Source organism: Montipora capricornis, chromosome 14, assembly GCF_036669925.1.
Source record: "Montipora capricornis isolate CH-2021 chromosome 14, ASM3666992v2, whole genome shotgun sequence".
In the NCBI taxonomy this organism is placed as follows: domain Eukaryota; kingdom Metazoa; phylum Cnidaria; class Anthozoa; order Scleractinia; family Acroporidae; genus Montipora; species Montipora capricornis.
Genome location: NC_090896.1, coordinates 37,223,338 through 37,240,837, shown reverse-complemented (window position 1 = coordinate 37,240,837; position 17,500 = coordinate 37,223,338). Strand labels below are relative to the sequence as shown.

Below are 17,500 nucleotides of genomic sequence, written 5' to 3'. Positions count from 1 at the left end.
GTAATTAAGTGAGTAAGTAGTAAGTAAGTAGGTAGTAAGTACTAAGTAAGTAAGCAAGTAAGCAAGTAAGCAAGTAAGTAAGCAAGTAAGTAGGTAGGTAAGTAGGTACTCGGGGGAGTTGAGAGAATTCTCGAAAGTTATGCAAACCCTCGACTGCGTCTCTGGTTTGCATAACTGTCTCGAATTCTCTCAACTTCCCCTCGTGTTTACATGAGGCTATGGAAACGCGGAAAACGTCCTCTATTCCTTACTATCGATCTCAGACGTCCGTGGACAAGGGCTTTTTTTCAGCCCACTTCATGGACTGTTGATTTCAGTCTGCGGTTGAAAAATCTGATCACGTGATAACATTTTTTGTGGCTTTGCGGTTTTGAAAATACCGACCACGTGGCGCGAGTCCTTCGTTCTTCCCACGGCCGAGAAATGAAAAAAACCTGAAGAAACGTTTCCACTTGCTTCTTATTTCCTCGGACAAGGCTTTTCCTGGGTTACCCGTAATAGCTTCGGCAGGTTTTACTCGCCGTCAACATCGTTTCACGTTTTTCTCTTTTGGGGAGAGCAATAGAAAATAGCATCAAGGGATCAGTATAGCCACAAAAAATGTTATCACGCGATCAGAATTTTTTAACCGCAGACTGAAATCAACGGTTCGTGAAGTGGGCTGAAAAAAAGCCCTTATCCACGCACGTCTAACTTCGACAGTAATTGGAAAACATGATCCACCCACTGTACGGAAAAGGTTTTTGCGTATTCCACGCATGCACCTTTCTTGCTTTAGGACGTTGGAAAATACCCGTATTTATATCATGGGATGCGTGATCGACGTTTTTAATACAACCATCCCCAAGGATATTGTCATTCACCTCGACGACGAAGTGCCCATGAGAAAGCGTTTATTTATTTTTCTCCGTTTACTTTTCTTATTACTTGATAAGTCACCTAAGACCCGCAAGAGCTTTTCATACTTTTCTGTAAACCCTTCTTGAAATCTTTATATGGCCACAATTTCTAACAATAGTTCAGGGTCAACTTATTCCATAATTTTGCGACTTATTCTTTTCTTCCAAGCAAGTTATGGAATTGTTGCCAATTACGGTTATAAATTGTGACAATACTGACTCAACCTATCTGAGCTGTGTATTTATTGTATAATTTTAGATCGGGCACTTTCTCACGAGTCTTATTGCAAGGTCTATTGAGGCTTCGTGGATTAATAAACTACTTACTTCGCTCTGCGATATTATTGCTATAACTCTTATTATTCGGGAAGACCTCCCCGGGATAGTAGATTCACTGTGGTTGTCACGACGTGTTTCTTTCTCTACGTTTGCGGGTCTCATACGGTTAATACGTTTCGGTAACTAAAGAGCAAGGAAGAGCAAGGAAGAGTCCATTACCCAGTCGTAAGAATCTGGTATCAGGTTTGTCCCCATCAGTGTCAGAAAAATAAACAATAGACCAATCTTGTACCTAATTCAAATCTCCCAAGGTTAAGATTCTTTGTGTAATGTATTCGCATTATAATATAGCATTGAAATTAAAATAATATGGAAATAGCTGGACCAAAACGTTTTATTCCCAAAGGGTTTGAATTGGGTACAACATTTAGTTGGCCGAATTGGGGTCTATCGTTTATTTTCCAGCAAAGAGAGCAACTTTTCTTTCGCTTGATGGTGACTAGGCTAATTTTGGGTAAGCCTGATACGTTGCGCCTAAAGTGTATTCTGATGGCTCCATCTCCAATTAGATACTACTTGATGTCTTAAATACTGAAAGCCTTGTTTGTGATGTTATGGTGGTGTGGTATGAATAGACAACATTTGCATCTGTTAATCGTTTATTGTAGTTTTGTAACTTGAAGCAACTCTTAAACAATTGTTCTTTATCGTCCATCATGTCCAAAATGGGTGATTGAAGCTAAAGCTTGTTTTACTTTAGAAAGCTTATTGAAACAAGACTCCTTGGGAGTAAAAACGAAGTTAGACAACATGGTGGTCTGTAGTCACAAATTCATGTAGTCTGAGTTTTACATGAGCTGTCTTCTCAGGAGTGTGGCATACGGATCCTTTAACTTTGTTTAAACTGCAATGAAGAAAATGGAATTATGAAATCAAGGTGAAATTATTATATAAATCAAAATATCGCAAAAGTTGAGCCAGATTTTGTTTAGGTGTTAAAGGGAACCTCCACTAAAACAGGAATATATCTTTAAAATAGTTAACATAATGCTCACAATCAAAATTGTTCGAACGTTTTTCAATGGGAGCGTTTGTAGCCGAAAGAAATAAATTTTAACGGTTGTTTTGGTTTTCAAATTTCCCGGGCGCCGCTATCTTGAATAATTGTGACGTGTCATGGTTGCCCTATTGTTTTAAAACAAAAGCTCTTTGTGCAAATACAAAAGAGCAACCATAACACGTCACAATTATTCAAGATGGCGTTTTTGAAATTCAGTTATTTCGGATACAAACGATTCCATTGGAAAACCTTTGAACAATTTTGATTGTAAACATTATGTTAAATATTTTGAAGCTGTATTCTTGTTTTAGTGGAGGTTTCTTTTAAGATGTAAGGTGAGAAATGCCGTTGTATACAGGCCGGGAATCATGCAGTTGTGTTAGACCAAAAACATAAGCCGACGCATGGTTTCAATTAGAGCCACCTCAATACACTATCTTGAATTAATACTGGGGTGATTTTTAAACTATTGCGCTTTGGTAAAATAATTAATGCAAAATTTCAAAGCCCGGGGAAAGGGCTTGCACTAATACCTGAAGCCTCGCATCTAGATTTATCGCACATGGCAATCCTGCAACCAGGGCTTTCTCCGTCATCACACTCTTCCATCAAACTTTGGTACTTGCCCATGGAAAGACACTTTCGCTCGAATTTTCCATCTTCACCGAAAGCTGCGCAAACAGCATCAGTTATGTATTCTGGGCACGGCTGAATTGTCATATAGAGGTCACAATTTCTTTTACTGTCTGCGAAATCTTTTCCTGACCCTTTGCAAACAGGACATAAAAATGCCTGAGTTGGATCTGCAATATGAAAAAAGATTGCATACGTAATATGAACAGATTGTGGTCAGAGATTATGTATTTGAGGAGAAAGAGAAATTGACCCCTTCTTTATCACTCTCTTTTGCAATCTTTGGGACTGAATTGTTAAAAAGGGGGGAGTTCAACGAAATTGTACTATACCGAGAGCGTATGTAAGACGCCTATATATGGTTCATGTGAGATCCTGAAGTTGTGTATCACAGAAATTAGCATGGAGTCGATTTGATGAAAGAGGAAAAGTGGAGTTTCCAGAAAAATCCCTAAGTCAACCCAAAAAAGGTTGTAGAGGTGGAAGGCACGAATAAGGAAGATTACTCCGGGCTGAATTCCAAAAGGTATAAGCCTGTGTTTTTTTCACTAGCGACGCAAGCAGGAGCGCAAGCAAAAGAGCGTTTATTTCACCGTGAAAACGGGGTTGACGCGAGCATAAGTACAAACGCAATTGCAAGGATCAAACGTTTTCCTTTTTCTTGTTCTTGCGCTCATCATTCTTGCGTTCGCTTGCGTTATGTGAAAACAACTCAACAAAGCACCATGAAATTTGCTGGCCAATTGAAGCACTCGTTCCAGATTCCCCAAGGCTAAGAACTAAGATTCTTGCTGCTTTATTCTAAATACAGATAGTCTCGTAAGAAAATCACAACACCGGAAGTTTAATTAATGAAAAAACATATATATTTTTAAATTTTATTATCTTTGCCTTTATGATACCAAAACAAAAAACCAAAAAAAAAAAAACAAAACACAAAACATACAGTCAATATATAAACTTTGGCAGGAAGACCGCAACAGCTGTCTAGCTAATTACTGCGGGCGCAGGAATAAAATATAAGTAAAAGAAGGAAAGAAAAACACTTTACATGCAGCACATTATTGGTACGTCTAGAAATCTTGGCGAGTTGTATTTCAAGCAGATGGTTTTAAAAGTTCGAAGATTGTGGTTCATTCTGACAGCACGATGGTAATAGTCATGAAGAAAAGATTTGAAACTAGTAAGGGTGGCATTAGCTAAGTCCTTTCTGCCGGTGAGGAGGTTCCAGATTCTGGTTGTTCTAATCAAAAAAAGATTTCTGATATGTTTTAGATCTTCATCTCTTGGGGACAAAGAAGGGAAAGCGAGTAGTGGATGCTTGAGTCGTTCTCAGGCTAGCGCCTTCGCGCACGACGGGAACAACGGAAGGACTAAGGCAGACCAGATTATGCGTAGCCTTGTAAAAAAAAAAATACCATGTCTTGGAGCTCGTGCTAATAACATACGGGAAGATAGGAGATATTAACCTTTCCTTATTCTCTATTTTCGAATTCCCCATAATACACTTTGTTTGCCCCCCAAATTTTGCATAAACTATTGTTTTCAAATGCTCTTGGGGACACTGCATATTCCCAAGAGCATTTGAAAACAATGGTTTATGCAAAATTTGGGGGGCAAATAAAGTGTATTATGGGGAATTCGAAAATAGAGAATAAGATATTTCTGTGATGGAGAATAAATTTAGTTGCACGACTTTGAATGTTTCGAAATAAGGAAGAAAATCAAGTGAAACGACATGAACATGTTACCTGGAAGTGAAGCCATGCACCTCGATTGCTCGCACATAGCCATCGTCATCCTACAGGTTTGGTCTTCCTTTAAATTACACTCCTCTTCCAAACTCTGATATCCTTCTTTGGAAAGACATAGCCTCTTGAGAAATCCGTCCTCGTAGAAAGCTGCACAAACAGGGTTCATCATGTGCACGGGACAGGCTTGGAATTGCAGTTTTTGATCGCATTTGCCTTTAGCGTCAGCAAAGCTGTTTCCGGAAAAAGAGCAAACTGGGCAGGAGAATATCTTTGGAGCTAAAACATATGAAAGATTGTTAAAGATTGAATTATCAAAAGATCCGGCAGGATATAAATAGTACGTGTTCTTGTCGCTTCATAGTTGAATACGATAATTCGAGTAACATTCCGCATCTTTATATCTGGCCACAGTTGTTCAAAGACTGGACAACTTTATAACTATCCAGAGTATGTAGTCCATGTTAAACGTTGGCTAAGGTTTTCGTACACGCGCCCGGCTTTAGTTAGATGTGCTTAGACAGTGCCTATTCACGGTTACCTGAGCAAATACTGAAATCTTTGCGCAGATTGAAAGTGCTGGGTGGCGACTTATTCTCCGGATAAGTTATTTGGTCTTTGAAAAACTGGAGGCAGAGGCAAAAAGCCTGGGAAAGTCTGGGCTGATACAGATAGGAAGTATTCGATAGCAGCGATACCTAACTAGTCGGATGTATTGATACTTACGAGAAGTATCGATGCATCCGAAAACGCACACGATTTGTCGGCTGCTGAAAATGCTTTCCTTTGGTGCAGTGCAGTGCACCGTGGCTGTTGTGATCTGAGTGAAATGAAAGACTTTCATTTGATCTTAGTCTCTGTGTTGTTGATGTCACTATTTTTGATTGCACTCACGTGATAAGACGGCCATGTTGATGCCAAAACAACAGAAAAATGTTGCTCAAGTTTCGTATAATAATATAGTCAAATTCCCAAAAGGCTTTTTGTCTATTGTTCTTTCCACCAACATGGCCGCCGTGATAGTTAGGTGCAATTAATCAAAGAATAGGTGGTTTTCACGTTAGGTGATCGACACCACGTTGGTTCATTAGCTCTTTTCGGTTGTCCACCAGCAATTGTACATCATATCGTTGTTATCCGTGTCTCTAGAGATTGGTTGCCAACTATCTATGGAGTACTGATCAATCAACCATTAACGTGCCATAATAATTAAGATCTCGTGGCTTACCAGTTTGGTCAAGGGAGTTGGATTATCATGATCGAAAAAAGCCTGTCTTTTCGTACTCTGTCGTATCGATCTAAGAAAATTGTCAACATCCCATCGAAAGATTATAAAACTTATAAAGTCGAGCATAACCTAGGCCAACATAAATTACTTTCTACAGTAACCTGCAGCTCATACCAATTTATTACGATTTCAGACAGCCACACAACTGCGATATTCTTAAATTCAGGAGACATGCTTCCAAATGCTGTTCTTACCTCCGTCAACCTCGACTACCAAAACGAAAAAAGCCAGAAATTCCAGCAAAAGGCCTAAAAAATGCATTGTGTACTTTTCTTAGAACCTGCCAAAAGAAAATGAGACTTGTCATTTATAAATAACGAGGAATTCAAAACTTGTAAAAGGTACAGGATCGTGTTCACGATACCGGCTAGAGATGCAAAGGAACAGTTAGAATCATTTCTTGAATTAAAGAGGTTGTATTCGTGTTTCGATTCTCGTGTGCGAATCATGGAAGCTCAGTCTTGTGCTCAGACTGGACGTTAGTCGGCGAAATCACATCATTAGTTTACGCACACTTAAGAAAGGACTACAGCTTTTACAGTCACAGACTTTTATCTCAGTGCAGTCATTTATACAGTACCAGGTAGTCTAGAAAGTCGCAAGGCCACGTCTACAGATAAGCAAACTAAAAATATGTTTTTGTAGCAATCTCTTTAAAAAAGAGAGCGATCATTGGCGAACTGACGTCAAGGTTCTAATGCCTGAAACTAACATTCGTGATATCTTTTGTTTATGTCTTCTGACAGGGTAACGATAACAAAACGAGCAATAAGTACTGCAGATGTTTTAATCGTTTCAATGCACACTGCAATACCGAACACCATGTTACAAACCAAAATTAAAGGTGTTTATTTCCAAGCATGTGATTTTATCGTATAAATCAAGCTGTCCAATTAAGTAGAGTTAATTTATTATATTTAGGAGTTCTGTACTTTCAAAGGAAGGAGAAGGTGGCGGATGTTCACAGGCTATTTCAAAGGTTCGTTACAAACTCCTGATAAAGTGAATTGTTTTCACGTTGATTCAATGAGCTTAAAAGAAATCTGCTCAGTTGTTCGTCTTGTCTTTACAGAAACTTACTACTCAGAACATTAAAATTGCTATCCGAAACAAAAATAATAATAAACTGATCAAATGCCCTTGCGAATTTATCATTATTGTTAAGTTCAAGGCATGATTTCTCCAAAAAATTTAATCCCTTATAGCTCAAGGATATTCATACTAGAACTCACCTAAAATGAAAACGATGCTTCCTTCAGCCTGACAAGAGACTACATAAGACTTTGTACCAGATGCGGCATGGTTTAAATAAGCATTAGTCTAAAGCTTCAACCAATCGTATAAAAATAATCAGATCACGTGTGAACAACGATATATTCTTTTACGTCCATTTGATACGAATTTCAGAGAAAAGACTGCCCGTCCATGGGGAAAAGAATTTAATAGGTTGTTTTTAACTATTCCCTAGAAAAGCACAAAACAATGGGAAATACGGTCGCTGGAAAGGAGTTCTAATGAGAGATCAATAGATGGTTTTCACTCACGTGACTTGACGGCCATTTTGGTGTACAAAACAATAGAAAATATTTGCGCAGAATTTGCATAAAAATAGAGTTCAGTCTCCAAGGGAGAGGATGTCTATTGTTCTAGTAAACACAAAATGGGCCGCTGTGACGTCACGTGAAAACCATCTATTACTTGGGCTGACCAAAATACTGACAATGACGTCAGATACAAACCTAGTACATTAATGAACAATTCACTGGTTGAATAGAAAGATTGATAATAGCCCTTATGCGTGATGACGTCTGCCTAGTTAATTTCACCACCAGGCCTCGAATTCGAAAATCAATTTTAGCATGAGCTAAATCCCAAAGGACCAAACTTAATGGTATGTCCAAATTACGTGAATAATTTTGTACAAACGAGGCTTGGTGGTGAAATTAGCTTGTCAGAAGTCATCACGCGTAAGGCCTATTAAGCTAAAAGGTTTTTCCGAGCGCTCGAAACCTGAATAAAAGCTTTAGTCCAGGGCGAAATTTTTGGGTAGACTTTCATTCACTGGAACAAAATGGCTAAAGGCAAAAGAAACATTGTCATTCTGATTAGGCCTTGTTGATTAGGTTTTAGGTATAATGCTCGCTTTGTTCTTTTGTTTTATGGACTTTAATTATTCCGGATTCGGTAAACGAAACACAAGCCAAATTTTTGCACGAAGGTGAAAGGGACCATATCGTCTTTACAAACCAAAATTTTTCTTTTATTCAATGTAATATAAATGAGAGATCTGTACAAGTGTATTCTAGTTTTGTATCTGACTTTTGAAACGCCTGTGTGAATCAAAAAAGGAGGTTTGAAAAGGTCTTCTTGTTGAAGGTCATGTCAGAATGCAAAAGACAATAATCTATTCAATGAGATGCAAATAAGTTGCTGAGTATTTTTCTATTTAGCATCGATCTCTCGTTTTTGGCCAACTTCGTTCTCAAGGCCTTTGAAACGATCCAAAGTAGGGCTCACTCTGTAAAGTCTCCAAATAGCTCATGCGTGACTCTACCAATTAATCTGTATCCAAATTACAGAATGCCCTTCTCTAAATACAGGATATTAAAGTGCAAACAACAGTGACCACAGCAGCCTATAACCAGGAACCTACAAATCCAATATTTGGTCTATGGAAAAGCATTTTTACAGAAGAAGCTATTTTTAGCTGAGTTCTAAAATGAGATTTGGCCTGCGCGAGTGACCATTCTCAATTCCATACCTGGGTGATTATTTCTTTCATAAAATAATTAGGATAGTAAGCGCACTCTCATTGTTCAATAGCTGTGTTTAGATGAGAGAGTATGGAAACACGGCTGTGACATCACACGAATTTTGATTGGTTATATATTGTCACACGCGCGTTTTGATTGGCTTGTAGGAAATATGAACGTGTATCAAGAAAATCTGTTTCAATCCTGAGAAGTGAAAAACCAGCATTTTCCTTCATTTGTCGAATTATCTTTGAGGAGTATTTTATAAAAGGAACATAGGACTTTTCTCCGTGTTTTCATAGCCTCATCTAAACACTTGGGGGACTTGGGAGAATTCTCGACAGTTATGCAAACCCTCGACTGCGTCTCGCGTTTGCATAACTGTCTCGAATTCTCCCAATTTCCCCTTGTGTTTAGATGAGGCTATGAAAACACGGAAAACGTCCTCTATTGCTTGAATGCAAGACTAGTGAGATTACATGGAAAGGTCTGGTTTCGCGCAAAATCAATCCAAAAAGAACTTGGTCTGTAAAAACGCCGTTTCACACATACAGTACTAAACTGTACATGTTTCAAGAGCTCGTGGTGCTCAGTATTTGCATAAAACGCGTGTGTCGATTTCATGGGAGCACAGTATAAAATTTCGTGATTTTGGAGACATTTCATCGCCAAAATGCGTGAAATGTAAGAGAAAGAATCACCAGATACAATCATTCATTGTTTGAATTTTGAATTTCCCGCCTACTTCCAACCGTCAAAAGCGCCCAGAAGGGGCCCACACCACTACTGGCAGCACGACTTGTCGGTACGACATTCTCACAGGACAATTTGTACGTGTTTGTGATTTCTTGCCATTTCGATTGTATTCATTTTATATATAGTGTAGTAGTAGTAGTAGTAGTAGTAGTAGTAGTAGTAGTAGTAGTAGTAGTAGTAGTAGTAGTAGTAGTAGTAGTAGTAGTAGTAAGAGAAAGAAAAACGTTTCCCTTTTATGAACTACTACCACTACTACTATTACCACGATTACTACTACAACTACCACGACCACGACCACGACCACGACCACGACCACGACCACGACCACTACTACTAATACTACTACTACTACTACTACTACTACTACTACTACTACTACTACTACTACTACTACTACTACTACTACTACTGCTGCTGCTGCTGCTACTACTACTACTATTATTACTACTACTACTGCTACTACTACTATTACTACTAGGATATAAAATGAATGCAATCGAATTGGCAAGAGATCACGAACACTTACAAATTGTCCTGTGAGAATGTCGTACCGACAAGTCTTGCTGCCAGTAGTGGTGTAGGCCCCTTCGGGACGCTTTTGACGGTTAGAAGTAGGCGGGAAATTCAAAATTCAAAATTCAAACAATGAATGATTGTGTTCTGGATCCTCTCATTGACCGGCCACATCCAAATCAGCCTCGATAATAATAATAAACTACAATAGGTTGAGTGTTCAGGGCACCGTCTTCTTCTTGTAAATAGTGTGACATTTTTTGCTTTTTTCTTCTTGTTGTACATACTCGTTTGCTATTCTAGTCGTTAAACCGTTTGCTTCGGAAAAAAATATCCTGTCTTGTTCTTTTCGCTTGAACCGTGGGGGCCTGGGTCTCTGTGACACCCCAACTTTGAATTTCCAACATGATTACGTGATTTCCCGCAAAAAGTTAAATACACCAATCAAAATGCTGCAATTTCAAACGTCAAAAGTGTCCCGCAGGGGCACACACCACTACTGCCACCAAATCGGAGTGTGTAAGCAAACTTCACTTCTTAGTCATTCTTACAGTATTTGTCACAAAACTGGCAAATCTTGTCTTTGCTAAATGAAATCCGACTAAACAATCATATTGCACTACGAAGTTTGAGTGCGGAAGATTCTGACAGTATAATGGGAGCAAGTTAATTAAAGATCGTTTTAGTGTAGATATTCAAAAATCACTTGTTAGTCGCAAATCTCTTTAGCAGATGGTCGGACTCTAAATTACCAGCACCAAGAACGATCCTTTCACAGATTTCTTCATGACGTCTCGACTGCCTGCAATATCTTTTCAACATGAATTGAAAATAATCAGTCGAATTGATCACTTAACTCTGATATCTGAACTGTCAGGATGGCCGAGCGGTCTAAGGCGCCAGACTCAAGGTTACATACCTTTCCATCATTAGAATGGGATCGTGGAGACTTCTGGTCTCCACTTGGAAGCGTGGGTTCGAATCCCACTCCTGAGAGCTCCCTTTGTATCCTATTCGCTGTAATTGACCATTGAGGACAACATGAACTGCAACTTTCTACGAGCCGCTCGAAGGCACAGATCAAAAGCAAACTGTGAAAAGGCTGTAAAAGTTCGACTATCCGGTGCATTCTGTAGAAGTAGAGTGCGATAAATGTATTGGTCTTTGAGGACCCAGTTCACTTTTTAGTCATCCTCACACTCAGTTTGTCACAGAACTGGCAAATTCTAGTCTTGCAAAATGGAACACAACAAAACAGTCATGTATCCTGGCTGGATGGAAATGCGTGATACTTAGGAGGTCAAGTTGCCAGGATGGCCGAGTGGTCAAAGGCGCCAGACTTAAGCGAGTGTCAAAGGGATTCCGTGCCTTGAACTGTTTGGGTCTTCTGGTCTCCAGTTGGAGGCGTGGGTTCGAATCCCACTCCTGGCAAATGTTCATTGTTTTCTTTCCGTTCTCGGGACCAAAACAGGAGATTGCAATGAAATATACTGCCAAAACCACATTTTGTGTCTTCGGATCCTTTCAATAATTTCCCTGATCATCCCGAAGAGTATAGATCAGAGAATAACAATTCTTTCTCACCAATGATTGCACTTCCTCAGTTGTTGATGGTCGATCTGGGTTGCACGTTAATTGGTCAGCAGAAACTCATTTAAATTAAATTGTTCTAATTCATTCAGTTTTGTCTAATCTCACGTACAAAATGCTGGCTTTCCACAATCCAATGGTATTGAACGATATTGTGAGGAAGCTGACCTTAGCGAGGGTAGAGCTGGTTTTCACCTGTGTCGAATTTGAGTGCCGAAGATTTTGACAGTATAATGGGAGCAAGGTAATTAAAGATCGTTTTAGTGTAGGTATTCAAAAATCACTTGTTAGTCGAAAATCTCTTTAGCAGATGGTCGGATTCTAAGTTACCTTCTCCAAGAAAGATCCTTTGACAGATTTCTTCATGACTGCCTGCAATATCTTTTCAAAATAAACTAAAAATAATCAGTCGACTTAATCACTTAGCTCTGATATCCGAACTGTCAGGATGGCCGAGCGGTCTAAGGCGCCAGACTCAAGGTTACATACCTTTCCATCATTAGAATGGGATCGTGGAGCCTTCTGGTCTCCACTTGGAGGCGTGGGTTCGAATCCCACTCCTGACAGCTTCTTTGGTATCCTATTCGTTGCGACTGACAATTGAGGACAACATCAACTGCAACTTTGTACGACCCGCTCGAAGGCAGAGAGCAAAACCAAACTGAGAAAAGCCTGTAAAACTTCTCGAGGACTCTTTTTTAAAACGACCACCTGGTACATTCTGTAGCACTAGAGTGAGACTAATGTATTTCTCTTTGACGACCCAGTTCACTTTTTAGTCATTCTCACACTATTTGTCACAGAACTGGCAAATTCCAGTCACGACAAAACAGTCATGTATCCTGGCTGGATAGAAATGCGTGATACTTAGGAGGTCAAGTTGCCAGGATGGCCGAGTGGTCAAAGGCGCCAGACTTAAGCGAGTGTCAAAGGGATTCCGTGCCTTGAACTGTTTGGGTCTTCTGGTCTCCTGTTGGAGGCGTGGGTTCGAATCCCACTCCTGGCAAATGTTGATTTTTTCCTCTCCGTTCTCGGGACCAAAGCAGGAGATTGCAATGAAATATCCCCCAAAAACCACATTTTGTGCCTTCGGATCCTTTCAATAACTTCCATGATCATCCTGAAGAGTATAGATCAGAGAAAAACAGTTCTTTTGTCACCAATGATTGTTGATGGTCGATCTGGGTTGCAGGTTAAATTTTCTAATTCATACAGTTTTGTGTAATCTCACTTACAAAATGCTGGCTTTCATCAATCCAATGGTATTGAACGATGTTGTGAGGAAGCTGACCTTAGCGAGAGCAGACTTGGTTTTGACCTGTGTCGAATTTGAGTGCCAAAGATTTTGACAGTAGAATGGGAGCAAGGTAATTTAAGATCGTTTTAGTGTAGATATTCAAAAATCACTTGTTAGTCGCAAATCTCTTTAGCAAATGGTCGGACTCTAAGTTACGTGCATCAAGAAAGACCCTTTGACAGATTTCTTCATGACTGCCTGCAATATCTTTTTAACATAAACTAAAAAAAATCAGTCAAATTAATCACTTACCTCTGATATCTGGACTGTCAGGATGGCCGAGCGGTCTAAGGTGCCAGACTCAATGTTACATACCTTCATTAGAATGGGATCGTGGAGCCTTCTGGTCTCCACTTGGAGGCGTGGGTTCGAATCCCACTCCTGACAGCTCCTTTTGTATCCTATTCGTTGCGACTGACAATTGAGGACAACATCAACTGCAACTTTGTACGACCCGCTCGAAGGCAGAGAGCAAAAGCAAACTGCGAAAAGGCTGTAAAAGTTCGACTATCCGGTGCATTCTGTAGAACTAGAGTGCGATAAATGTATTGGTCTTTGAGGACCCAGTTCACTTTTTAGTCATCCTCACACTCAGTTTGTCACAGAACTGGCAAATTCTAGTCTTGCAAAATGGAACACGACAAAACAGTCATGTATCCTGGCTGGATGGAAATGCGTGATACTTAGGAGGTCAAGTTGCCAGGATGGCCGAGTGGTCAAAGGCGCCAGACTTAAGCGAGTGTCAAAGGGATTCCGTGCCTTGAACTGTTTGGGTCTTCTGGTCTCCTGTTGGAGGCGTGGGTTCGAATCCCACTCCTGGCAAATGTTGATTTTTTCCTCTCCATTCTCGGGACCAAAGCAGGAGATTGCAATGAAATATCCCCCAAAAACCACATTTTGTGCCTTCGGATCCTTTCAATAACTTCCGTGATCATCCTGAAGAGTATAGATCAGAGAAAAACAGTTCTTTTGTCACCAATGATTGTTGATGGTCGATCTGGGTTGCAGGTTGATTGGTCGGTAGATATCTATTTAAATTAAATTTTCTAATTCGTACAGTTTTGTGTAATCTCACTTACAAAATGCTGGCTTTCATCAATCCAATGGTATTGAACGATATTGTGAGGAAGCTGACCTTAGCGAGAGCAGACTTGGTTTTGACCTGTGTCGAATTTGAGTGCCGAAGATTTTGACAGTATAATTTGAGCAAGGTAATTTAAGATCGTTTTAGTGTAGATATTCAAAAATCACTTGTTAGTCGCAAATCTCTTTAGCAAATGGTCGGACTCTAAGTTACCTGCACCAAGAACGATCCTTTGACAGATTTTTTCATGACGTCACGACTGCCTGCAATATCTTTTCAATATGAATTGAAAATAATCAGTCGAATTAATCACTTACCTCTGATATCTGAACTGTCAGGATGGCCGAGCGGTCCAAGGCGCCAGACTCAAGGTTACATACCTTTCCATCATTAGAATGGGATCGTGGAGCCTTCTGGTCTCCACTTGGAGGCGTGGGTTCGAATCCCACTCCTGACAGCTCCTTTTGTATCCTATTCGTTGCGACTGACAATTGAGGACAACATCAACTGCAAATTTGTACGACCCGCTCGAAGGCAGAGGGCAAAACCAAACTGAGAAAAGCCTGTAAAACTTCTCGAGGACTCTTTTTCAAAACGACCATCTGGTATATTCTGTAGAACTAGAGCGAGACTAATGTATTTCTCTTTGACGACCCAGTTCACTTTTTAGTCATTCTCACACTATTTGTCACAGAACTAGCAAATTCCAGTCACGACAAAACAGTCATGTATCCTGGCTGGATAGAAATGCGTGATATTTGGTAGGTCAAGTTGCCAGTATGGCCGAGTGGTCGAAGGCGCCAGACTTAAGTCAGTATCAAAGGGATTCCGTGCTTTGAACTGTTTGGGTCTTCTGGTCTCTAGTTGGAGGCGTGGGTTCGAATCCCACTCCTGGCAGATGTTCATTGTTTTCTTTCCGTTCTCGGGACCAAAACAGGAGATTGCAATGAAATATACTGCCAAAACCACATTTTGTGTCTTCAGATCCTTTCAATAATTTCCGTGATCCTCCCGAAGAGTATATAGATCAGAGAATAACAGTTCTTTCTCACCAATGATTTCACTTCTTCAGTTGTGGATGGTCGATCTGGGTTGCAGGTTTATTGGTCAGCAGAAACTCATTTAAATTAAATTGTTCTAATTCATTCAGTTTTGTCTAATCTCACGTACAAAATGCTGACTTTCCACAATCCAATGGTATTGAACGATATTGTAAGGGAGCTGACCTTAGCGAGAGCAGACCTGGTTTTCACCTGTTTCGAATTTAAGTGCGGAAGATTTTGACAGTATAATGGGAGCAAGGTAATTAAAGATCGTTTTAGTGTAGATATTCAAAAATCACTTGTTAGTCGAAAATCTCTTCAGCAGATGGTCGGATTCTAAGTTACCTTCTCCAAGAAAGATCCTTTGACAGATTTCTTCATGACTGCCTGCAATATCTTTTCAACATAAACTAAAAATAATCAGTCGGCTTAATCACTTAGCTCTGATATCCGAACTGTCAGGATGGCCGAGCGGTCTAAGGCGCCAGACTCAAGGTTACATACCTTTCCATCATTAGAATGGGATCGTGGAGCCTTCTGGTCTCCACTTGGAGACGTGGGTTCGAATTCCACTCCTGACAGCTTCTTTGGTATCCTATTCGTTGCGACTGACAATTGAGGACAACATCAACTGCAACTTTGTACGACCCGCTCGAAGGCAGAGAGCAAAACCAAACTGAGAAAAGCCTGTAAAACTTCTCGAGGACTCTTTTTTAAAACGACCACCTGGTACATTCTGTAGCACTAGAGTGAGACTAATGTATTTCTCTTTGACGACCCAGTTCACTTTTTAGTCATTCTCACACTATTTGTCACAGAACTGGCAAATTCCAGTCACGACAAAACAGTCATGTATCCTGGCTGGATAGAAATGCGTGATATTTGGTAGGTCAAGTTGCCAGGATGGCCGAGTGGTCAAAGGCGCCAGACTTAAGTCAGTATCAAAGGGATTCCGTGCTTTGAACTGTTTGGGTCTTCTGGTCTCCAGTTGGAGGCGTGGGTTCGAATCCCACTCCTGGCAGATGTTCATTGTTTTCTTTCCGTTCTCGGGACCAAAACAGGAGATTGCAATGAAATATACTGCCAAAACCACATTTTGTGTCTTTAGATCCTTTCAATAATTTCCGTGATCCTCCCGAAGAGTATATAGATCAGAGAATAACAGTTATTTCTCACCAATGATTGCACTTCCTCAGTTGTTGATGATCGATCTGGGTTGCAGGTTTATTGGTCAGCAGAAACTCATTTAAATTAAATTGTTCTAATTCATTCAGTTTTGTCTAATCTCACGTACAAAATGCTGGCTTTCCACAATCCAATGGTATTGAACGATATTGTGAGGAAGCTGACCTTAGCGAGAGTAGACCTGGTTTTGACCTGTGTCGAATTTGAGTGCCGAAGATTTTGACAGTATAATGGGAGCAAGGTAATTAAAGATCGTTTTAGTGTAGGTATTCAAAAATCACTTGTTAGTCGAAAATCTCTTTAGCAGATGGTCGGATTCTAAGTTACCTTCTCCAAGAAAGATCCTTTGACAGATTTCTTCATGACTGCCTGCAATATCTTTTCAAAATAAACTAAAAATAATCAGTCAAATTAATCACTTACCTCTGATATCTGGACTGTCAGGATGGCCGAGCGGTCCAAGGCGCCAGACTCAAGGTTATATACCTTTCCATTAGTAGAATGGGATCCTGGAGCCTTCTGTTCTCCACTTGGAGGCGTGGGTTCGAATCCCACTCCTGACAGCTCCTTTTGTATCCTATTCGTTGCGACTGACAATTGAGGACAACATCAACTGCAACTTTGTACGATCCGCTCGAAGGCAGAGGGCAAAACCAAACTGAGAAAAGCCTGTAAAACTTCTCGAGGACTCTTTTTTAAAACGACCACCTGGTACATTCTGTAGAACTAGAGCGAGACTAATGTATTTCTCTTTGACGACCCAGTTCACTTTTTAGTCATTCTCACACTATTTGTCACAGAACTGGCAAATTCCAGTCACGACAAAACAGTCATGTATCCTGGCTGGATAGAAATGCGTGATATTTGGTAGGTCAAGTTGCCAGGATGGCCGAGTGGTCAAAGGCGCCAGACTTAAGTCAGTATCAAAGGGATTCCGTGCTTTGAACTGTTTGGGTCTTCTGTTCTCCAGTTGGAGGCGTGGGTTCGAATCCCACTCCTGGCAGATGTTCATTGTTTTCTTTCCGTTCTCGGGACCAAAACAGGAGATTGCAATGAAATATACTGCCAAAACCACATTTTGTGTCTTCGGATCCTTTCAATAATTTCCGTGATCATCCCGAAGAGTATAGATCAGACAAGAACAGTTCTTTCTCACCAATGATTTCACTTCTTCAGTTGTGGATGGTCGATCTGGGTTGCAGGTTTATTGGTCTGCAGAAACTCATTTAAATTAAATTGTTCTAATTCATTCAGTTTTGTCTAATCTCACGTACAAAATGCTGGCTTTCCACAATCCAATGGTATTGAACGATATTGTGAGGAAGGTGACCTTAGCGAGAGCAGACTTGGTTTTGACCTGTTTCGAATT

General features: G+C 40.2%; 1 protein-coding gene and 12 non-coding genes across 13 annotated transcripts; 12 read left to right on the top strand and 1 right to left on the bottom strand.

The window, feature by feature from the left end:
- Window positions 1-1,803: 1,803 nt before the first annotated feature.
- On the bottom strand, window positions 1,804-7,192 carry LOC138033133 (uncharacterized). Its single transcript, XM_068880897.1, has 5 exons — window positions 7,143-7,192; window positions 6,105-6,190; window positions 4,623-4,901; window positions 2,772-3,041; window positions 1,804-2,082 (listed from the first exon to the last, which is right to left on the bottom strand). Exons 2-5 carry the CDS (start codon window positions 6,169-6,171, stop codon window positions 2,078-2,080), a joined length of 621 nt encoding a protein of 206 aa, XP_068736998.1. The 5' UTR covers window positions 6,172-6,190; window positions 7,143-7,192; the 3' UTR covers window positions 1,804-2,077.
- A 3,612-nt stretch (window positions 7,193-10,804) lies between these two features.
- Window positions 10,805-10,928, top strand: Trnal-caa (transfer RNA leucine (anticodon CAA)). Its single transcript has 2 exons — window positions 10,805-10,842; window positions 10,883-10,928. It is a non-coding gene; the product is annotated as a tRNA-Leu (tRNA).
- Window positions 10,929-11,239: 311 nt separating this feature from the next.
- On the top strand, window positions 11,240-11,363 carry Trnal-uaa (transfer RNA leucine (anticodon UAA)). Its single transcript has 2 exons — window positions 11,240-11,277; window positions 11,318-11,363. It is a non-coding gene; the product is annotated as a tRNA-Leu (tRNA).
- Window positions 11,364-11,964: 601 nt separating this feature from the next.
- Window positions 11,965-12,088, top strand: Trnal-caa (transfer RNA leucine (anticodon CAA)). Its single transcript has 2 exons — window positions 11,965-12,002; window positions 12,043-12,088. It is a non-coding gene; the product is annotated as a tRNA-Leu (tRNA).
- A 316-nt stretch (window positions 12,089-12,404) lies between these two features.
- Window positions 12,405-12,528, top strand: Trnal-uaa (transfer RNA leucine (anticodon UAA)). Its single transcript has 2 exons — window positions 12,405-12,442; window positions 12,483-12,528. It is a non-coding gene; the product is annotated as a tRNA-Leu (tRNA).
- A 559-nt stretch (window positions 12,529-13,087) lies between these two features.
- On the top strand, window positions 13,088-13,206 carry Trnal-caa (transfer RNA leucine (anticodon CAA)). Its single transcript has 2 exons — window positions 13,088-13,125; window positions 13,161-13,206. It is a non-coding gene; the product is annotated as a tRNA-Leu (tRNA).
- Window positions 13,207-13,517: 311 nt separating this feature from the next.
- On the top strand, window positions 13,518-13,641 carry Trnal-uaa (transfer RNA leucine (anticodon UAA)). The gene is made up of 2 exons: window positions 13,518-13,555; window positions 13,596-13,641. It is a non-coding gene; the product is annotated as a tRNA-Leu (tRNA).
- Window positions 13,642-14,236: 595 nt separating this feature from the next.
- On the top strand, window positions 14,237-14,360 carry Trnal-caa (transfer RNA leucine (anticodon CAA)). The gene is made up of 2 exons: window positions 14,237-14,274; window positions 14,315-14,360. It is a non-coding gene; the product is annotated as a tRNA-Leu (tRNA).
- Window positions 14,361-14,676: 316 nt separating this feature from the next.
- Window positions 14,677-14,800, top strand: Trnal-uaa (transfer RNA leucine (anticodon UAA)). The gene is made up of 2 exons: window positions 14,677-14,714; window positions 14,755-14,800. It is a non-coding gene; the product is annotated as a tRNA-Leu (tRNA).
- Window positions 14,801-15,403: 603 nt separating this feature from the next.
- Trnal-caa (transfer RNA leucine (anticodon CAA)) lies at window positions 15,404-15,527 on the top strand. Its single transcript has 2 exons — window positions 15,404-15,441; window positions 15,482-15,527. It is a non-coding gene; the product is annotated as a tRNA-Leu (tRNA).
- Window positions 15,528-15,843: 316 nt separating this feature from the next.
- Trnal-uaa (transfer RNA leucine (anticodon UAA)) lies at window positions 15,844-15,967 on the top strand. Its single transcript has 2 exons — window positions 15,844-15,881; window positions 15,922-15,967. It is a non-coding gene; the product is annotated as a tRNA-Leu (tRNA).
- A 603-nt stretch (window positions 15,968-16,570) lies between these two features.
- On the top strand, window positions 16,571-16,694 carry Trnal-caa (transfer RNA leucine (anticodon CAA)). The gene is made up of 2 exons: window positions 16,571-16,608; window positions 16,649-16,694. It is a non-coding gene; the product is annotated as a tRNA-Leu (tRNA).
- A 316-nt stretch (window positions 16,695-17,010) lies between these two features.
- On the top strand, window positions 17,011-17,134 carry Trnal-uaa (transfer RNA leucine (anticodon UAA)). The gene is made up of 2 exons: window positions 17,011-17,048; window positions 17,100-17,134. It is a non-coding gene; the product is annotated as a tRNA-Leu (tRNA).
- Window positions 17,135-17,500: the final 366 nt, after the last annotated feature.